General features: G+C 39.0%; 1 protein-coding gene across 1 annotated transcript in view; it reads left to right on the top strand.

The window, feature by feature from the left end:
• Positions 1 to 8339: 8339 nt before the first annotated feature.
• Positions 8340 to 17550, top strand: part of ADAD1 (adenosine deaminase domain containing 1) — a 52506-nt gene continuing 43295 nt past the window's right edge. Inside the window, exons 1-5 of the mRNA XM_026016818.2 lie at positions 8340 to 8520; positions 8889 to 9068; positions 10018 to 10206; positions 12492 to 12659; positions 15753 to 15821. Of these exons, the coding sequence (XP_025872603.1) occupies positions 8897 to 9068; positions 10018 to 10206; positions 12492 to 12659; positions 15753 to 15821 (598 nt within the window). The 5' untranslated portion in view covers positions 8340 to 8520; positions 8889 to 8896. The remainder of the gene's footprint in view (positions 8521 to 8888; positions 9069 to 10017; positions 10207 to 12491; positions 12660 to 15752; positions 15822 to 17550) is intronic.

Here is a 17550-nt window from a genome sequence, read left to right as displayed (position 1 = left end):
CAAGGAGAGCACAAGAGGCCCCAGTTTAAGATCTAGGTACTTCTGAAAAAGCCTGATTAGGACACCAGGAGGTGGAAATCTCTGGGAAAGTGATCAAAAAGAGGAGGACGTTGTGGTAAATAACAGTGAAATAGACAAAATACCTGATGCAGGCCAACTCACAATACAAAGTAAAATTTTAAATATGTTACCCCCAAATTCCTGGTAAACTTGCATTCTTTCCTTGTCCTTGGTAAATCTTACCATGTCTTTGAAATATAAACACCTCAACAGATAACTGAAACACTGCCCACAGAAAGTAAAGAAGAAAAAGCAGGGCGGGGGGCACTTTTTAAAATACAGCTTGCCCTACAAGTTCCCTTACTCAAAAATCTGGTCTATAACCTCCATAAGGTCACACATATTAGAAAAAACTCCAGCCATGTGAGTGGGTACCTGATTCATGACCAGAATTATGGAATGAGAGCTGTGGGGTTTCTGTTTGTCTTTCTGTATGTTTATATACATCTATGAATTTATGTACATTAAAAAGAAAAAAGGAGAGGTTTTTTTTTTAAAGATTTATTTATTTATAATTATTTATAATAGACATAGAGACAGAGAGAGGCAGAGACACAGGAGGAGGGAGAAGCAGGCCCATGCCCGGAGCCTGACGTGGGACTTGATCCCGGGACTCCAGGATCGCACCCTGGGTCAAAGGCAGACGCTAAACCGCTGATCCACCCAGGGATCCCAAGAGTTTTAATACCAAAAGTACATTAGTACAAAATTGGAATTTGGGTTTCTCGCTGTTAAAAGAACAAAGTTTTCTTAGATTATTGACCTGCTTTTAATAAGAAATTGTAAGCGAGTTTTTCTTCACTTTTAATGTAATCTTCCTAGAAAACAAAGGCTTTTTTTTTAAAGATTTATTTATTCATGAGAGAGAGAGGCAGACACAGGCAGAGGGAGAAGCAGGCTCCACACAGGGAGCCTGACGTGCGACTCGATCCCAGGTCTCCAGGACCACACCCTTGGCCAAAGGCAGACACCAAACCACCGAGCCACCTGGGGATCCCCACAAACAAAGATTCTATCTTGTCTTTACCAGAGAATTGCTTTAAAAAGCCAAGTCTTCTCTATTAAAAGAACGAAGTTTTTTTTTTTTTTTTACAACTATTTAACTTTTTGTATACAATAAATCTCATGAGAAGCATTACCAAATAAGTGATGCTAAACTTTCCTTAGGGTGTATTTGTGTGGAATGCCTAAAAGTCTGATATGGCCTGGTACAATCACGCTTTTAAAATGTTTGTCACAAAAATAACCAAATTCCCTTGTCAACTGCATTAGAATGACTCTCACCAGATCTTTATCCACGGCCATTTTTAAGTCTTCTGTCATTTATACACAGTTACTGCTTTACTTAGATGCTTTGGTAAAAAATGTTCTTGCACAAGTGCTTCATCTTCAAGGAGATTCATGGGACTTTGACAGGTTTCTGATAAGATCAATGTGCTTTATATGGGAGGAACAATAACAAGCCTTTCAAGTGCTTCCCCAAGGTTACCTGCATAACCCAACACTGTCATTTGATGGTAGCCCACAACCCATCTCTGTCCTCTTTCCCCACATAAGTAAAATAGGCCCATCACATTGATGACATAACATTAATGCGACTATGTGCCTCTGCTGCAAGACACTCTGCAGGCTTTGGTGAAACTTCTGCAAGGGAGAGGCTGGGCAGTGAATCTATAAAAATTCAAGGCTCAGGCACTGCTATAAGGTTTTAAGAATCATTTGGTCAGGTAAGATGGATGTTGCCCCCAAAGCTATGATTCCTAAGGTGCCAGCTTTTTCAACCCCCAAGAATGTGAAAGAGGTACAAGCCCTTACACAGATTTTGGAGGACTTTCAATCCTTACCTTGCACAGTGCATTCATCCCATTCAAACTGCCATCTACTGACTTGGAATGGCCTCCTCTCTTTGCTCTCTCCCTACCTTCTATGAATGGGGACCAGTTTCAGATTACACCTGGGAAGCTCCCAAGGAGCAAACCAACATGGATATTTAGCCTGAGGAAATAAAAACACTACCTCATAAAAATATCTATACCCCCACATTCATTGCATTCCTTATAATAGCTGTGACATGGAATAACCTAAATATCTGTTCATCAACAGATAAAGGGATAGGGGCACTTGGGTGGCTCAGTTGGTTAAGTGTCTGCCTTTCAGCTCAGATCATTATGCCGGGGCCTGAGATTGGCCCTGTGTTGTGGTCAGGCTCCCTGCTGGGAGCAGAGGGAGTCTGCTTCTCCCTCTCCCTCTCCCCCCAGTGCATGCTTTCTCTCTCAAAGATTTTTTAAAAAACAGATAAATGGATAAGGATGATGTCACACACACATACACACACACACACACATAAATGATGGAAAATTATTCATCCTTCATCCAAATAAAATAAAATCTTGCCATTTGGAACAAGATGGATAGACCTTAAGGGCATTATGCAATGTGAAATAAAGTTAGATAAAAATCACAAATCCCATATAATCTCGCTTGTATGCGAAATGCAAAACAAGCAACCAAGCTTATAGAGAACAATGAAGAGAGACTGGTCACTGGTAGCGGCCAGGGGTGTGAGGATCAAAAGGTACAATCTTCCTGTTATAAAATAAGACCTGAGAATATAGAGCATGGTGACCATAGCTAATAACAGTGTATTGTATAAAAGAATACCTCACTCTATTGTGCTTCACTGTATTGTACTTTGTAGATACTGCCTTTTTTTTTTTTTAAACAAATTAAAGGCTTATGGCAACCCTGAGTTGAGCAAATCTATTAATGTATTTCTCCAACAGTATTTGCTCACTTCCTGTCTTTGGTCCCATTTTGGTAATTTTCACAGTATTTCAACTTTTTTCATTATTATTGTATTTGTTATGGTAATCTGTAATCACTGATACTTAATGTTACTGTTGTAATTGTTCTGGGGTGCCAAAAACTGCACCCATATGACATAGACTTAGTTGATAAATGTTGTGTGATTATTCCACTGACCAGCCATTCCTCCCTTTCCCTCTCCTCGGGCCTCCTTATTCCTTGAGTCTCAACAATCTTGAAATCAGGCCAGTTAATAACCCTGCAATGGCCTCTAAGTGGTCAAGTAAAGGCAGAGTTGTATGTATCTCACTTTAAATCAAAAGGCAGAAATAATTAAGCTTAGTAAGGAAGGCATGTTGAAAGCCAAGACAGGTTGAAAGCTAGGCCTCTGGCACCAAACATTCAAGTTGTGAATGCTAAGGAAAAGTTCTTGAAGGAAATAAAAAGTCTACTCCAGTGAATACCAATGATAAGAAAGCAAAGCAGCCTATTGAATACAGAGAAAGCTTCAATGGTCTGGATGGAAGATGAAAGCAGCCACAACATCCCCTTCAGCCAAAGCCTAATCCATAGCAGGGTTCTCACTCTCCTCAATTCTAAAAGGCTGAGAGACGGAAGGAAGATGCAGAAGAAAATTTGAAGCTAGCAAAGTTGGTTTATGAACTTTAAGAAGCCACTTTCATAACATAAAAGTACAAGATGAAGCAGCATCAAGTTACCCAGAAAATCCAGCCAAGACAATTAATGAAGATGGCTACACTAAACAACAGATCTTCAATGTAAATGAAATAGCCATCTGTTGGAAGAAGATGCCATCCAGGACTTTCAGGCTAGAGAGAAGTCAATGCCTGGCTTCACAGCTTCAAAGATCAGGGTGACTCTCTTCTTAGGGGCTACTGCAGCGGTGAGTTTAAATTGAAGCCAATGCTCATTTGCCATTTTGAAAGTCCTAGGGCCATTAAGGATGGTGTTACTCTGCTTATGCTTTTTTTTTTTTAATTAATTTTTATTGGTGTTCAATTTACCGACATACAGAAAAACACCCAGTGCTCATCCCGTCAAGTGTCCACCTCAGTGCCCGTCACCCATTCCCCTCCAACACCCGCCCTCCTCCCCTTCCACCACCCCTAGTTCGTTTCCCCAAGTTAGGAGTCTTTATGTTCTGTCTCCCTTCCTGATATTTCCCAACATTTCTTTTCCCTTCCTTTATATTCCCTTTCACTATTATTTATATTCCCTAAATGAATGAGAACATACACTGTTTGTCCTTCTCCGATTGACTTATTTCACTCAGCATAATACCCTCCAGTTCCATCCACGTTGAAGCAAATGGTGGGTATCTGTCGTTTCTAATTGCTGAGTAATATTCCATTGTATACATAAACCACATCTTCTTTATCCATTCATCTTTTGATAGACACCGAGGCTCCTTCCACAGTTTGGCTATTGTGGCCATTGCTGATAGAAACATCGGGGTGCAGGTGTCCCGACGTTTCATTGCATCTGAATCTTTGGGGTAAATCCCCAACAGTGCAATTGCTGGGTCGTAGGGCAGGTCTATTTTTAACTCTTTGAGGAACCTCCACACAGTTTTCCAGAGTGGCTGCACCAGTTCACATTCCCACCAACAGTGTAAGAGGGTTCCCTTTTCTCCACATCCTCTCCAACATTTGTGGTTTCCTGCCTTGTTAATTTTCCCCATTCTCACTGGTGTGAGGTGGGATCTCATTGTGGTTTTGATTTGTATTTCCCTGATGGCAAGTGATGCAAAGCATTTTCTCATGTGCATGTTGGCCATGTCCATGTCTTCCTCTGTGAGATTTCTCTTCATGTCTTTTGCCCATTTCATGATTGGATTGTTTGTTTCTTTGGTGTTGAGTTTCATAAGTTCTTTATAGATTTGGGAAACTAGCCCTTTATCTGATATGTCATTTGCAAATATCTTCTCCCATTCTGTAGGTTGTCTTTTAGTTTTGTTGACTGTATCCTTTGCTGTGCAAAAGCTTCTTATCTTGATGAAGTCCCAATAGTTCATTTTTGCTTTTGTTTCTTTTGCCTTTGTGGATGTATCTTGCAAGAAGTTACTGTGGCCGAGTTCAAAAAGGGTGTTGCCTGTGTTCTCTTCTATGATTTTGATGGACTCTTGTCTCACATTTAGATCTCTCATCCATTTTGAGTTTATCTTTGTGTATGGTGAAAGAGAGTGGTCCAGTTTCATTCTTCTGCATGTGGATGTCCAATTTTCCCAGCACCATTTATTGAAGAGACTGTCTGCTTATGCTTTATCAATGGAACAACAAAGCCTGGATGACACATCTGTTTATAAGATGGTTTACTGAATGTTTTAAGCTTGTTATTGATACTTACTGCTCAGAAAGATAATCCTTTCAAAAATAGCACTGCTCATTGACAATGTACTTGGTCACCCAAAAGTTCTGATGGAGATATATAATAAAATTAATGTTATTTTTGTTAATACAATATCCATTTTGCTGCTCATGGACCAGATTAACTTCAACTTTCAAGTCTTATTAAGAAATCCATTTATAAGGCTAGAGCTGCCAAAGATAGGATTCTTATGATAGATCTGGGCAAAATAAAGGGAAAACCCTTTGGAAAGGATTCACCATTCTAGATGCCATTAAGAACATTCGTGATTCATGGGAAAAGGTCAAAACATCAATATTAACAGAAGTCTGGAGGAAGTAACTGCAGGTGTGATGGAAATAACGAACTATAATTAAAAGTGGACCTGAAGATGTGACTGACTTGTTGCGATCTCATTGATAAAACTTGAATGGATGAGTTGCTTCTTATGGATGAACATGGAAAGGATTTTCTTGAGAAAGAACCTACACTTGGTGAAGATGTTATAAAGAGTGTTGAAATGACAACAAAGGCTTAAAATATTATATAAACTAAGTTGATAAACCAGCAGCAGGGTTTGGAGGATTAACTTCGAATTTGTAAGATGTCAGTAAAATGGTTTAAAACAGCACTCTGTGCTTCAGAAACATTAGTGAAAAGAAAAGTATTGATGCAAGGAACTTCATTGTTGCCTGAAAGAAACTGCCACAGCCACCCAACCTTCAGCAACACCATCCTCATCAGTCAGCAGCCATCAGCAGCAAGGCAAAAAGATTACTACTCCTTGGTAGTATCTTTTTTTTAAGCAACAAAGTATTTTAAAATTAAGGTATGTACATTCTGTTTTTAGACATAATGCTATTGCACACTTAATAGACTGTAGTATAGTGTGAACATTACTTTTACATGCACTGGAAATCAAAAAATTCATTTGATCTGCTTTGACATTCACTTTATTGCAGTGGTCTAGAACCAGACCTGCTATATCTCTGAAATATGCTTGTATTTAAAAGTTGCTAAGAAAGTATATCTTAAAAGTTTTTTACTGGCAGCCCAGGTGGCTCAGCAGCTTCAGGCTGCCTTCAGCCCAGGGCGTGATCCTGGAGACCAGGATGGAGTCCCATGTCTGGCTCCCTGTGTGGAGCCTGCTTCTCCCTCTGCTTGTATCTGTGATTCTCTCTGTGTGTGTCTCTCATGAATAAATAAAATCTTAAAAAAAAAAGTTATCACAAAAAAGAAAAAAATTGTGGGATGAGCGTAACTATATAGTTAACAAATCATTACACTGTACACCTGAAACTAACTTATGTCAATCATATCTCAATAAAATTTAACTTAGAAAGCATTTTATTTTATCCATTCATTCATTCATGAGAGTCAGAGAGAGAGAGAGAGAGAGAGAGAGGGGGGCAGAGGCACAGGCAGAGGGAGAAGCAGGCTCCATACAGGGAGCCCAATGCCAGACCGATCCGGGGTCTCCAGGATCAGACCCTGGGCTAAAGACGGTGCTAAACATCTGGGCGACCCAGGCTGCCCGAAAGCATATTTTTTAATAAAAACCATAGTAATAACAGCTGCAAGCAAGATCTACAGATTAATGAAAATTAGTAAAACTCCACGGAGAAAGAGGGCATTTGCATAATCTCAAATTATCTCCCTCAAAACATTTATTAATATGCTGGCGGGGCACCTGGGGGGCTCAGTTGTTGAGCATCTGTCTTTGGTTCAGCTGGTGATCCTGGCGTCCTGGAATCGAGTCCCACATCAGGCTCCCTGCATAGAGCTCCCTCTACCTGTGTCTCTGCCTCTCTCTCTCTCATGAAAAAATAAATAAAATCTTAAAAAAAAAAAAAGGCAGGGGAGCATTTATAGACTGTTATAATGCTATCTATCCCTCACTTCCTTGAATTTCTTCTGGGTTAGGAGCCAAACCTGGTCTGTAATTTACTAAAGAAAAACTGAGCCAGGCATTAGCGAGAAAGTAATGATTTAGTCATAGATGTAGTGTGGTCCTTGAGGAGGACGGAGGGCTTGAATCCCTATAAGGTGATTCCTTTACACATCCATAAGTAATTGGGGTTAGTTTAATAAAATCAGCTCCCTGCGATCTGGGCCAAGACTGAAACCACTAGCACATATTGGAATCTTGTGTACAATATCATAAAGTGCATAAATTAGGAAACCAATTTATTTAGACTTTCCAATATATTTAGAAAGCCTATTACATACATGTAACCACCTGTCAGCTAACGCCTCCGTTAGAGTCGGCTTCAACTTTCACGAGCGCCAAGAACGAAAACACCCACAAGGGGGGCTGATCACTCAGCCTGCACAGCCATTAGCTCTCAACGTCCCCACCTTTTTTCAGGGTTGTTCATTGTTGGGCTCCACAGGTCTAACTTCGGCAAGAGCCCAAGGTGGTTTTTTTCTGTGAACATTAAAGACAACGTTGAGGTTGAGCTCCTGCCTTCGGCCTAGGGTGTGATCCTGGAGACCCGGGATCGAGTCCCACGTCGGGCTCCCTGCATGATGGAGCCTGCTTCTCCCTCTGCCTGTGTCTCTGCCTCTCTCTCATGAGAAAAAATAATAATTTAATTAAAAATTAAAGACAACGTTGAGGCCCAGCCTTGTCACGGGGCCTTCTCAAGAGAAGCCCCAGGGAAGGAGCCCAAGGTTTCCTTCAAACCACCCGCACACCGGTACCTCCAGGCCGGCCTCCGTGCGTCGTGGATGAGGAGACGCCGACACAGGGCTCTGCGAGGACAGTGGTGGGGGCGGGGGGGCCACTCGGTACCACACTGACCCGGCCGCGCCGCACGGCCTCACCCTCCGCCGCAGTGAAGGCGCCGCGGGGCCTGAGGAACTCCACGTTCCCAGAACGAGGCCGGCGTCACCTACGGGGCCTCGAACGCGCGCGCCTGACGTGCTGCGTCTCTCCGCTTGTTGACGCTTGTTGACGCAGGACGCACGCACGCAGGGCGCGCCGAGCCTGGCCAGCCTAGCCCTCGGGGCACTGCGCTGGCGCGAGCTCAGGCCCACAGGCGCCGCGGCAGAGACGGTTGGTGATTGGATGAGGCCCAGCGTGGGGGGGTTGGTCCGGGTGGTGCGGGACGCCGCTGCGAGGCCGCTTTTGAAAGACGCAGCCCCGGCCGCGTGGCTCTCACGCAGAGCGCCCTGAGGCCAGAGGTTGAGGCCCGGAGGGGGAAGCAACGGCGTCGGCGGCTGGGGCCGGCGAGCCCCGGGCCTGCGGCTCGGTCTCCCGCCTGTAGGACAGGAAGGCCGATTGTGGTGGGTGGGAGTTGGGCTCGGAAGCGGGCCGTTGAGGGGCTCGTGTTTTTGGGTTTTTTCCTCTTTTTCCCCTGAACCCCCCCCCCCCCCCAGTGGATGTAGGGGCTCTCCCTGCCGACCGCGTTGACCCTCCTTTACCCTTTGTAGCGCAGCTTTGGAAGGTGCGTAGGAGGGACGAGCCCCTGCCTGTTGAGACTCTAGTCAGAAAACAGTCGTGGCAGCAGTTACGGAGATTTCGTTTTAGGTCGTGTGTGTTTAAGCCATTTAGGGGAATCTATATTTTTAATTTCGGAATATTTTTATCTAGTTCTTTGTTTTTGTTTTTGTTTTGTGTGTGTGTGTGTGTGTGCGCGCTGCCGACTTTGTAGGTGAGAAAATGTCTGGCAACAACGACTGGTTCCAGAGTTCCCGGGTCCCCAGCTTCGCTCAGATGCTGAAGAAGAACTTGCCAGTTCAGCCCTCAGCCCAGACGGTAACTACGCCCACAGGATATTCTTCAGAAAGCCACAGCCTGTCGAATATGGCTTCCAAGGTTACGCAAGTGACGGGTACGACTTCTTTTTCGTTTGCAATAACTATTACTTCAGTTATTTTAGGATTCTGGGATGGCCAAGGAGGACTCTTGAGCTTCCAATTTAAATGTTGCCTAGATCTATATCCCATCTACCAGTACCAGTGGCTGTTTCCCATCTGGAACTCCAGTTTGGACACTGTGAATGGCCCGTAGAAACCCTTCTTGGGGCTCAGTTACTCTTTATTAACTGTTCACCCGCTTCAAGCATGTCTTGCCTTTTTTTTTTTTTTTTTTAAGATTTTTTAAAATTTATTTTTTCATGAGAGACAGAGAAAAAGAGGCAGAAAGAGAAGCAGGCTCCATGCAGGGAGCCCTGGGCTGAAGGCGGCGCTAAACCGGTGAGCCACCGGGGCTGCCCTGTCTTGCCTTTTTGAGGTGAGGTTGTGTTAGCCCCTTCAGGGCAGGGACAGGACTTCCGCCGGTTTCTATTACACGTATCGCTTAGCTAATTACAAAGCAGGGACTAACACTTGAATTTAACGTGAAAAGTGATGTAAAATAGTGAATAGGATACAGAATGATCTTAGTCCTGGGTCTGTGCCTTTAGTCCAGGCCTCAGTGACATAATGTGTGGGGGGGAAAAAAAGGCTTTGAGAGCCTTGACATCATTAAAAAAAAAACAAGGCTTTGAAGACCTTGACATTATTAAAATTCTGTGATTCTTTGACAATGATAGCACTTATTTGCAAAAATGGTTTTAGTACGCCAAAAAGGTTTATGCATCAACAGGTTACACTCCTCAGCTGTGTCAAAATTTTTTAATAGACACTTACTTGTAATGAACACATACACCTACATGTATCAGGGATAATCTTCCACTTTAGAAGAGGATTTAGTAAAAAAAAAAAAAAAAAGAGGATTTAGTGTTTTTGATTTTTTTTTTTAATTTTACTAAACTGACAACTGTAAATATTTATTTTTAGGTAATTATCCAGAGCCATTGCTTTCCAAAGGTCTTTCATCTATTTCAAATCCTGTCCTTCCTCCAAAAAAAATACCTAAAGAGTTCATAATGAAATACAAACGTGGAGAGATAAATCCTGTGTCAGCTTTGCACCAGTTTGCACAAATGCAGCGGGTTCACCTTGACCTTAAGGAAACAGTAACAACAGGCAAGTGCACAGTTGTATCTGGTTATTACAGTACTGGAAGACATTTTCCTTTTAAAAGCAGAGCATATAAATAGTACTGAATTTAATTATTTTCTGTATTCACGTTTGTGTATGGCTGGTTGAACTGAAATCCCATTAGCCACATGGGTTATTTTCAGGTGTAAATAGTTGTAGACTAAACACACTTTTGAAGAGTTGTTAAATATTTGAACTATGATTAGTTAGAAGGATTTTGTGATATTGATACCTAACACAATTATGGTCTAATTTAGCTTCTGAAATTCAGGGTTTAGAGGTGAAAATAGCACTTACATGAGCTACTCCATCTGTAGACTTGTCTGTGACTATTTTCTCCATTCTCTTTTAAACTACACCCTCCCCCCCCCCCCCCCCGCCAACCTGTGGAAGTCTATATAGTACAGCTTCTGATCTCTTTTCCTTATGACCTGTGATTAGAAAGAACTTTATAGAAAAAAAAAAAAAAGAAAGAACGTTATAGGAAAGTGGAGGGTTAAGAGAATAAGTGTTCTTGATAGACATGGACGGGGTAAAAGTATGAGACTCAAAGAAACACAATCCTTCATGTACAATTATGTGTGTGTGTGTCTTTGTATATATACAAGACATCAAGTAGTTTTTAAAATTTTCTCTTACCGATGCTAACTTTTGCCAGTACAGTCTCAAGGCATCTTTGCTAAAGAATTTTAAGTTTTTTGAGATTTTTAGCTAGGATTGTCATAGGTCGAATTTCCAGGCCGTGATTTTGGACGAAATGACAGTAAACAGGTGACAGAAATAAAATTTTAATATAGAAGGTGGAGTTTTCTTAGGTCAGATCACTGTTGGTTGGATTATTTCATGGTCAGTACTGTGGACTTAATTTTTGTGTCACTAGTTTTCTAGTGACACAAATATTCTTTTCAGACTATTATTAGAAAATGTAAACTATTGGTCATGGTAAGAAAAAAATGTGTAAGGGCAAATCTTTATTCATCTGAGCAGAAGCTACTCAAAAACACAATCATTGATTAGTAATGATATTCACTTTGTGTGCATAGTACTAGTTGGATAATCTGAATCAGGTTTAGTGATGGGACAAGAGTATCAGTATTTTAACAACTCTACAGGTGATTTAGGTGTATCCTAAAGTTTGAAAACATGCAGTATGATGGGATGAACTTAAAGACTCAGCACTCTGATGCAGAGTACTTAATTAACAAATTGGATGTGTGCTGTCTCACAAAGTAAAATCATCTGGGCCACTAATTAAATATACAAAATATTCTTAGGTTTTGTAAATTTGGATTAGAACCTAGGTGATCAATAAGGAAGGAACTTGGGAAACTGAAGTCCTAGATAGAGGAAAGCAGTTTACTCAGATGCAGTCAGGAGTTGCTTGTAAAACATTGATGTACATCTCAGTCGAAGTTAGTGTAATATTTGAAAATGATGACAAGGCTTATGTGGAGTGACATTGTACCTAGCCATCCATAACCAGAGTAGAGTCTTAAATTAACAAGGCTTTTTAAAGTCTAAATAACAAGTAAAACTTGAACTGAAAAAAATCTTTGCCTTATAAATACAGATGATTCCATTTCATTTTTCATTAGGCAAATATGAAAACTAGGTAAAAGTAATTGTGTATAGGTAATCCTAGGAATTTTGGATGGCTGGACATTCCTTTTAAATCTTTAGCATATCTTCTGTATTATTTATGTTTTGGTTTTCTTTGTGGATTCTCTCCCCTCCACTTGCCCTCAAGGGTATGGTTGCGTGAATTGCTTACCATAACACCCTGGTAAGTTCACAAGATTTCTGCAAAGGGATCACTTTTATTCTGGAACTTACTAAGAATATCAGAGCACTCAGAAGGTGGGAGAAATTCAGCTTTATTGGTATTGAATTTCAAAAGAAGAGCGATGTTGCCAGAGGCTCCACATTTTTTACCTCTCATTGGTAATTTGGTAGATATTTGGATGCTTATTATTGCCAGGTTTCATTAAACAAGACACTGTTTCCATGTACAATCTGTACTTTAAAGTTTTCCCTACTGTTCATGCCGAATATGGAGCTAATCTGGCTGCTCTATAGGTTCCTCAGAACTAATTTAGGGGCTCATCCAGCTTTATGTTTAACTTGCATTAGCTCTAAAAAACCAAACACAAAACTGATAGGTCAGGATGATTTTTCACAATTTTTGTAGTGGGTTATTTTTCTATATAAAAATGTCATTTGTAAGTTCATACTGTGAATTATGTAGCATTCATTCCGACTTATTTTTAAAGGTAATGTTATGGGACCTTATTTTGCTTTTTGTGCTGTGGTCGATGGTATTCAATATAAGACTGGACTGGGACAAAATAAAAAGGAGTCTAGATCGAATGCAGCAAAATTAGCTCTTGATGAGCTTCTACAATTGGATGAACCTGAACCAAGAATTTTAGAAACATCAGGTAATTACTCTTAATTATAAAGTATTTGTAAAATTTGTGTTTTTCCAGAAGGAGTCACCTGAAGGATTTGTTAATGAAGAGTTATTTGGCAACTACAGGATAGAGCTAGCAGAACTTATTTCCTTCCATTGCTATCTGATTGCTGCGACATACTAAATACTAGTTAAAATGCTCTTGTATAGGGTATTAAAAGTATACTTATGGTCAGAGTCCTGAGTAATGCATGGAATTGTTGAACACTATATTGTGCACCTGAAGTTAATGTATATTATCATACTGGAATTAAAAATAGCAAAGTGAAAAATAAAAAGATTTTATATAAAAGAAAAATGCTCTTGTATTTTTCAGCATTATAAGCTATAAATATGTTGGCTGAATTGTCTGATAATTTGTCAGATTCTCAGTAGCTTCATATCTAGAAACTTGATTTTTTTTTCTGTGATTTATTGGATTCTTACTCTCTTAATATTGTGCATTTAATGCTTAGAGTTTTTAAATACAATTTTTGTGAAGTTGGTCTATATTAAGTTCATGGCAGTTACCATTCTATTTTCTGTCTATATGAATTTGACTACTGTAGGTACCTCACATGGAATCCTGTAGTATTTGTTTTTTCATGGCTTGCTTTTTTTCCACTTAAAATGTCCTTACAGTCCAATCTACATTGTAGCATATGTCAGAATTTCCTTCCTTTTTAATGCTGTGTGTATATACCAACCACATTTTGTTTATCCACTGGTGGATACTTGGGTTGCTTCAACTTTTGGCTATTGTGAATAATGCTGTTATGAACGTAGGTGTACTGATACCTCTGTGACATTCTAGTTTCAGTTCTTTGGGTTTTATACCTAGAAGTGGAATTGCTGGATCATATGGTAATTTTTTTTTTTTAAAGAACTGCCATATTCTCCATATTGACTACACCATTTTACATTCCTACCTACAGTGCACAAGGATTCCGGTTTTTCCACGTCCTCACCAATACTTGTTATTTGCTGTGTTTTGTTTATATATATATATATATATATATATATATATAGTAGCCATTTTACTGGGGATGATGTGCATCCCATTGGGGTTTGATTTGCATTTTCCTAATGATTAATAATGGTGAGCATTTTCTCATGTGCCATTTGTATATTTTCTTAAGAGAAATGTCAGAATTTTTCCCATTTCTGAAAGGATTTGTTGGGTTTTAAGAGTCTTCTATACAGTAGTTTCCTCTCTATTCACGGTTTCACTTTGCCTGGCTTCAGTTACCTGTGGTCAGCTGTGGTCTGGAAGCAGATGGTCTTCCTTCTGACATATCAGAAGGTCATTAGTAGCCTAACACTATGTCACAATACCTATGTCATTCATTTCACTTCATCACATTTTATCTCACATTATTACAAGAAGGGTGAATACAGTAAGATATTTTGAGAGAGACTATATTCACATAATTTTATTCCAGTATATGTATTATTTATGTTATTCTATTAATCTTTTACTGTGCCTAATTTAAAAATTAAACTTTATCATAAGGATGTATATGGTATATAAAGGGTTTGATATCTGTGGTGTGACTAATCCCTTCAAAAGAAGGGAGGACTAAAGTATATTCTGGATATCAATCACTTATCAGATACATGATTTGCAAATATTTCTCCCTTTTTGTGATTTGCATTTTTACTCTGTTCATAGTGGTTTTTGATTCACAAAAGTAATTTTGATAAAGTCCCAACTTTTTTTTTTCTTGTACTTTTAGTGCCCTATTCAGGGGACTGTTGACAAATCCAGTGTCTTCATCAAGCTTTTCTCCTGTTTTCTTCTAAAAGTTTCACCCTTAATGTTTGGATCTTCAAAGCATATTGAGTTAATTTTTGTATATAGTGTTAGGTAGGAGGTCCATCTTCAATCTTTTGCATGTGGATACCCAGTTTTTCCAGCATCATTTATTGAAAAGACTGCCCTTTTCCCCCTTTGAATGATACTGGCCCCCTTGTCAAGAATCATTTGACAAATATGTGAGAATTTATTTCTGGGTTCTCAGTTCCATTGGTCTATGTGTCTGTATGCCATTACTCTAATGTTTTGATTTAATGTCACTTTGTATTAAGTTTTGAAATCGGGAAGTGTGAGTCCTCCAACTTTGTTCTTTTTCAAGATTATTTTGCCTGTTTGTATATGGTGCAGGCCAACGTGTGCAGTCACATTTTCTTTGTTGAAATTATTTGTGCTTAATAAACAAGGTTTAATATTTTTGGTTTTCATTCTACCTGAACCCAACTCTGAGTAAATGGAAAAAAAATCCATCTTTTTCTGAGTTTTTAAAGTTCTATTTTTCTATAGTCCAGAATGTATGTGTCTAATTATAGTTATCCTTTGCCTAATTAATGTGAACCGCAACTAACATTGCTAGTCTTTCCTTACTAATTTTGATATATTAAGTCAGTATTTCATCTTACTCAAAATTAAGTCCGGAGTAGTAGTTTTTTTGCTTCCTTTGTTTTTATGAATGATTCTCAGGAGATACTAATTACTTTAGTTGAACTTTTGCTCCTGGAACCTCTTCATTTAAACTTTTCTGATCTTTTTATTTGTTTCTTTGGTTTAGTGTCATGTTCTTTTATTGTTTTCCTCAGTTCCCTAACTCGGGATCCAAATCGGAAAGCCATTGCAAAGAATGGGACTACAAGCTTTGAAAACTCTGAATGTAGTACCCCGCTAGGAAAAATGATAACTTTTACTTATTAAATTTTAATAAGATATTAATTTTAAGTTTTTTACATAGTATTACTATAAATAGAAAATTGTTCATGAGCATCTGAAACAAGGTTCATTTTAAATACTTTTAGGATTTGTGGCATCTGTGATAATGCAAAGTATATAACAGCATAAGATTAGGAAATCCAGAACTGTGTGTGTATAATTTCAACATAGGAAAGACCTTTATCAAGGATGAGCTATGGATATTTGATGGCTTGGAGTTGGCAGAACTATACAGAAAAAAAGTCATTCTCAGACTGCTATTTATTAAGAATAGTAAGGTAGGTATCTGCTCTTTGGAACATTGATGTTTTATGTTTCTTTATGTTTTTGTTTTATTTACAGGTCCTCCTCCTATCCCTGCAGAACCTGTTGTTTCACCTGAACCAGCATATGTCTCAAAAGTACATTATGGTAGGAAAGTCCCTTATGATCTTTTTTAGTATAACCCAATAAAGAATTATAATTAAACATGTATTAAAATATGCTTAGATATGAAAATATATACTAGTATTTTATTATTCAAACCTGTAACACTTCTACAAAGAGGAGACTTTCCTTTTATATTGTGCTAAAAAAGAGAAATAAGGAATGGAAGAAGAAAGGTTGAAGAAAATTTGAAGAAATGACTTTTTTTCTATAAGGAAGTGGTTCATCAATTTCATATAGCTGCTCTTTTGAGAATGCTTTGGTAGGCTTGTCATTAATGAAAACCAGTGGCTTTCTGATGCTTAATGGTTGGGGTTTTTATTTTAAATAATTATTTACTTTTTTTTTTTGACTTTATTTTTTCATGAGAGACACACAGAGAGGCAGAGACACAGACAGAGGAAGAAGCAGGCCCCACGCAGGAAGCCCAACGTGGGACTCGATCCCGAGTCTCCAGGATCATGCCCTGGGCCTAAGGCAGATGCTCAACCACTGAGCCACCCAGGCATCCAATATTTGTTTACTTTTAATGGCAGTTATTTGTCACTCAAGCTCAAGAAAACTGCAATTGCAGTTACTAGTTGTATGACCTACAATCAGCTACTTCTCTATGCACCTTAATTTTTTCATTTATAAAATGGCTATAACAGTAATTACCTCAAAGGGTACTTATGAGAATTTAATGAATTCATTCGTGTAGAATACTTAAATCAGTGCTAGTAGATACTTCCTAAATAGTAACTTTTTTTTTTTTACAACATTTTGTCATATTCGGCATTGTATGGTAGTAGTTGTATACTTTTCATATCAGATCATAATTCTCTGAAAGTCAGGAAATTATTTCTACATTGCCTACACAATAGTTAATACTACAGACTTTAAAGTTTAGAGTATTTACAGAATTAAAATGAAAAATACCCTTCTCTTCTAGGTCTAAAGATGAGGGTTTAAAAAACAGGAGGACCTGTAAATACATAAACATGAAACATCAATGTTCCAATTTATGCCTATTCAGACTTGGGTTGTCCATTGTCAGTCACTCTTTTTTTTTCCTCCATTATCATTCTAAAACAGAAAACGTGTGCTTTTGTGAACTTGTTTGGAGTAAAAGAACAAACAGACCAGGGAAATAGACATATTCAAATGACAAAATCCATCAAAGTTCAATACAGTAATTTAATCTAACAATCATAAGAATTGGTGAAAAGAAGGGAAGTGAGGGTTGAATCCAGCAACAATCATCCCTTAATATGGGGACAGGGCTCTAGTGTGTCATTTCAGCCTCTGGGCAATTTTAATTAATGGCAGGACAGAATCTCTGGTCAGTAACTGACAATATAGATTAATATACCCTGAGAAAACAGACCAATCTGTGAGGAAGGAAGAACACATAGTTAACAGTGTTTAAAAAAATACATGATTAGAGTCAGGTTTTAGTAGGCTCAGACACGAGTCAAGTTGTCATAAAAGGGAGAGCAAACTCATCCTTCAAGCTAATGGGTAAACACAGGAGTTGGATGTTATTGCCTTTGGGAAAAAAAAAAGATTTTAGACCCACAGTAATTTCCAGGACAGATCCTATTTGGCCAATTAGAGAGAGTATTGGTATTACACAGACTGTCTGCTTTGCCCTGTTTCTCACTGGACCATATTTCATGAAAAATAATATTTTGGGGCACCTGGGTGGCTTAGTTGGTTAAGCGTCTGCCTTTGG

This window comes from Vulpes vulpes, chromosome 4 (assembly GCF_048418805.1).
Source record: "Vulpes vulpes isolate BD-2025 chromosome 4, VulVul3, whole genome shotgun sequence".
NCBI lineage: Eukaryota > Metazoa > Chordata > Mammalia > Carnivora > Canidae > Vulpes > Vulpes vulpes.
Note: the sequence above shows the minus strand (reverse complement) of the source record. Positions and strands in the feature narration are given on the sequence as shown.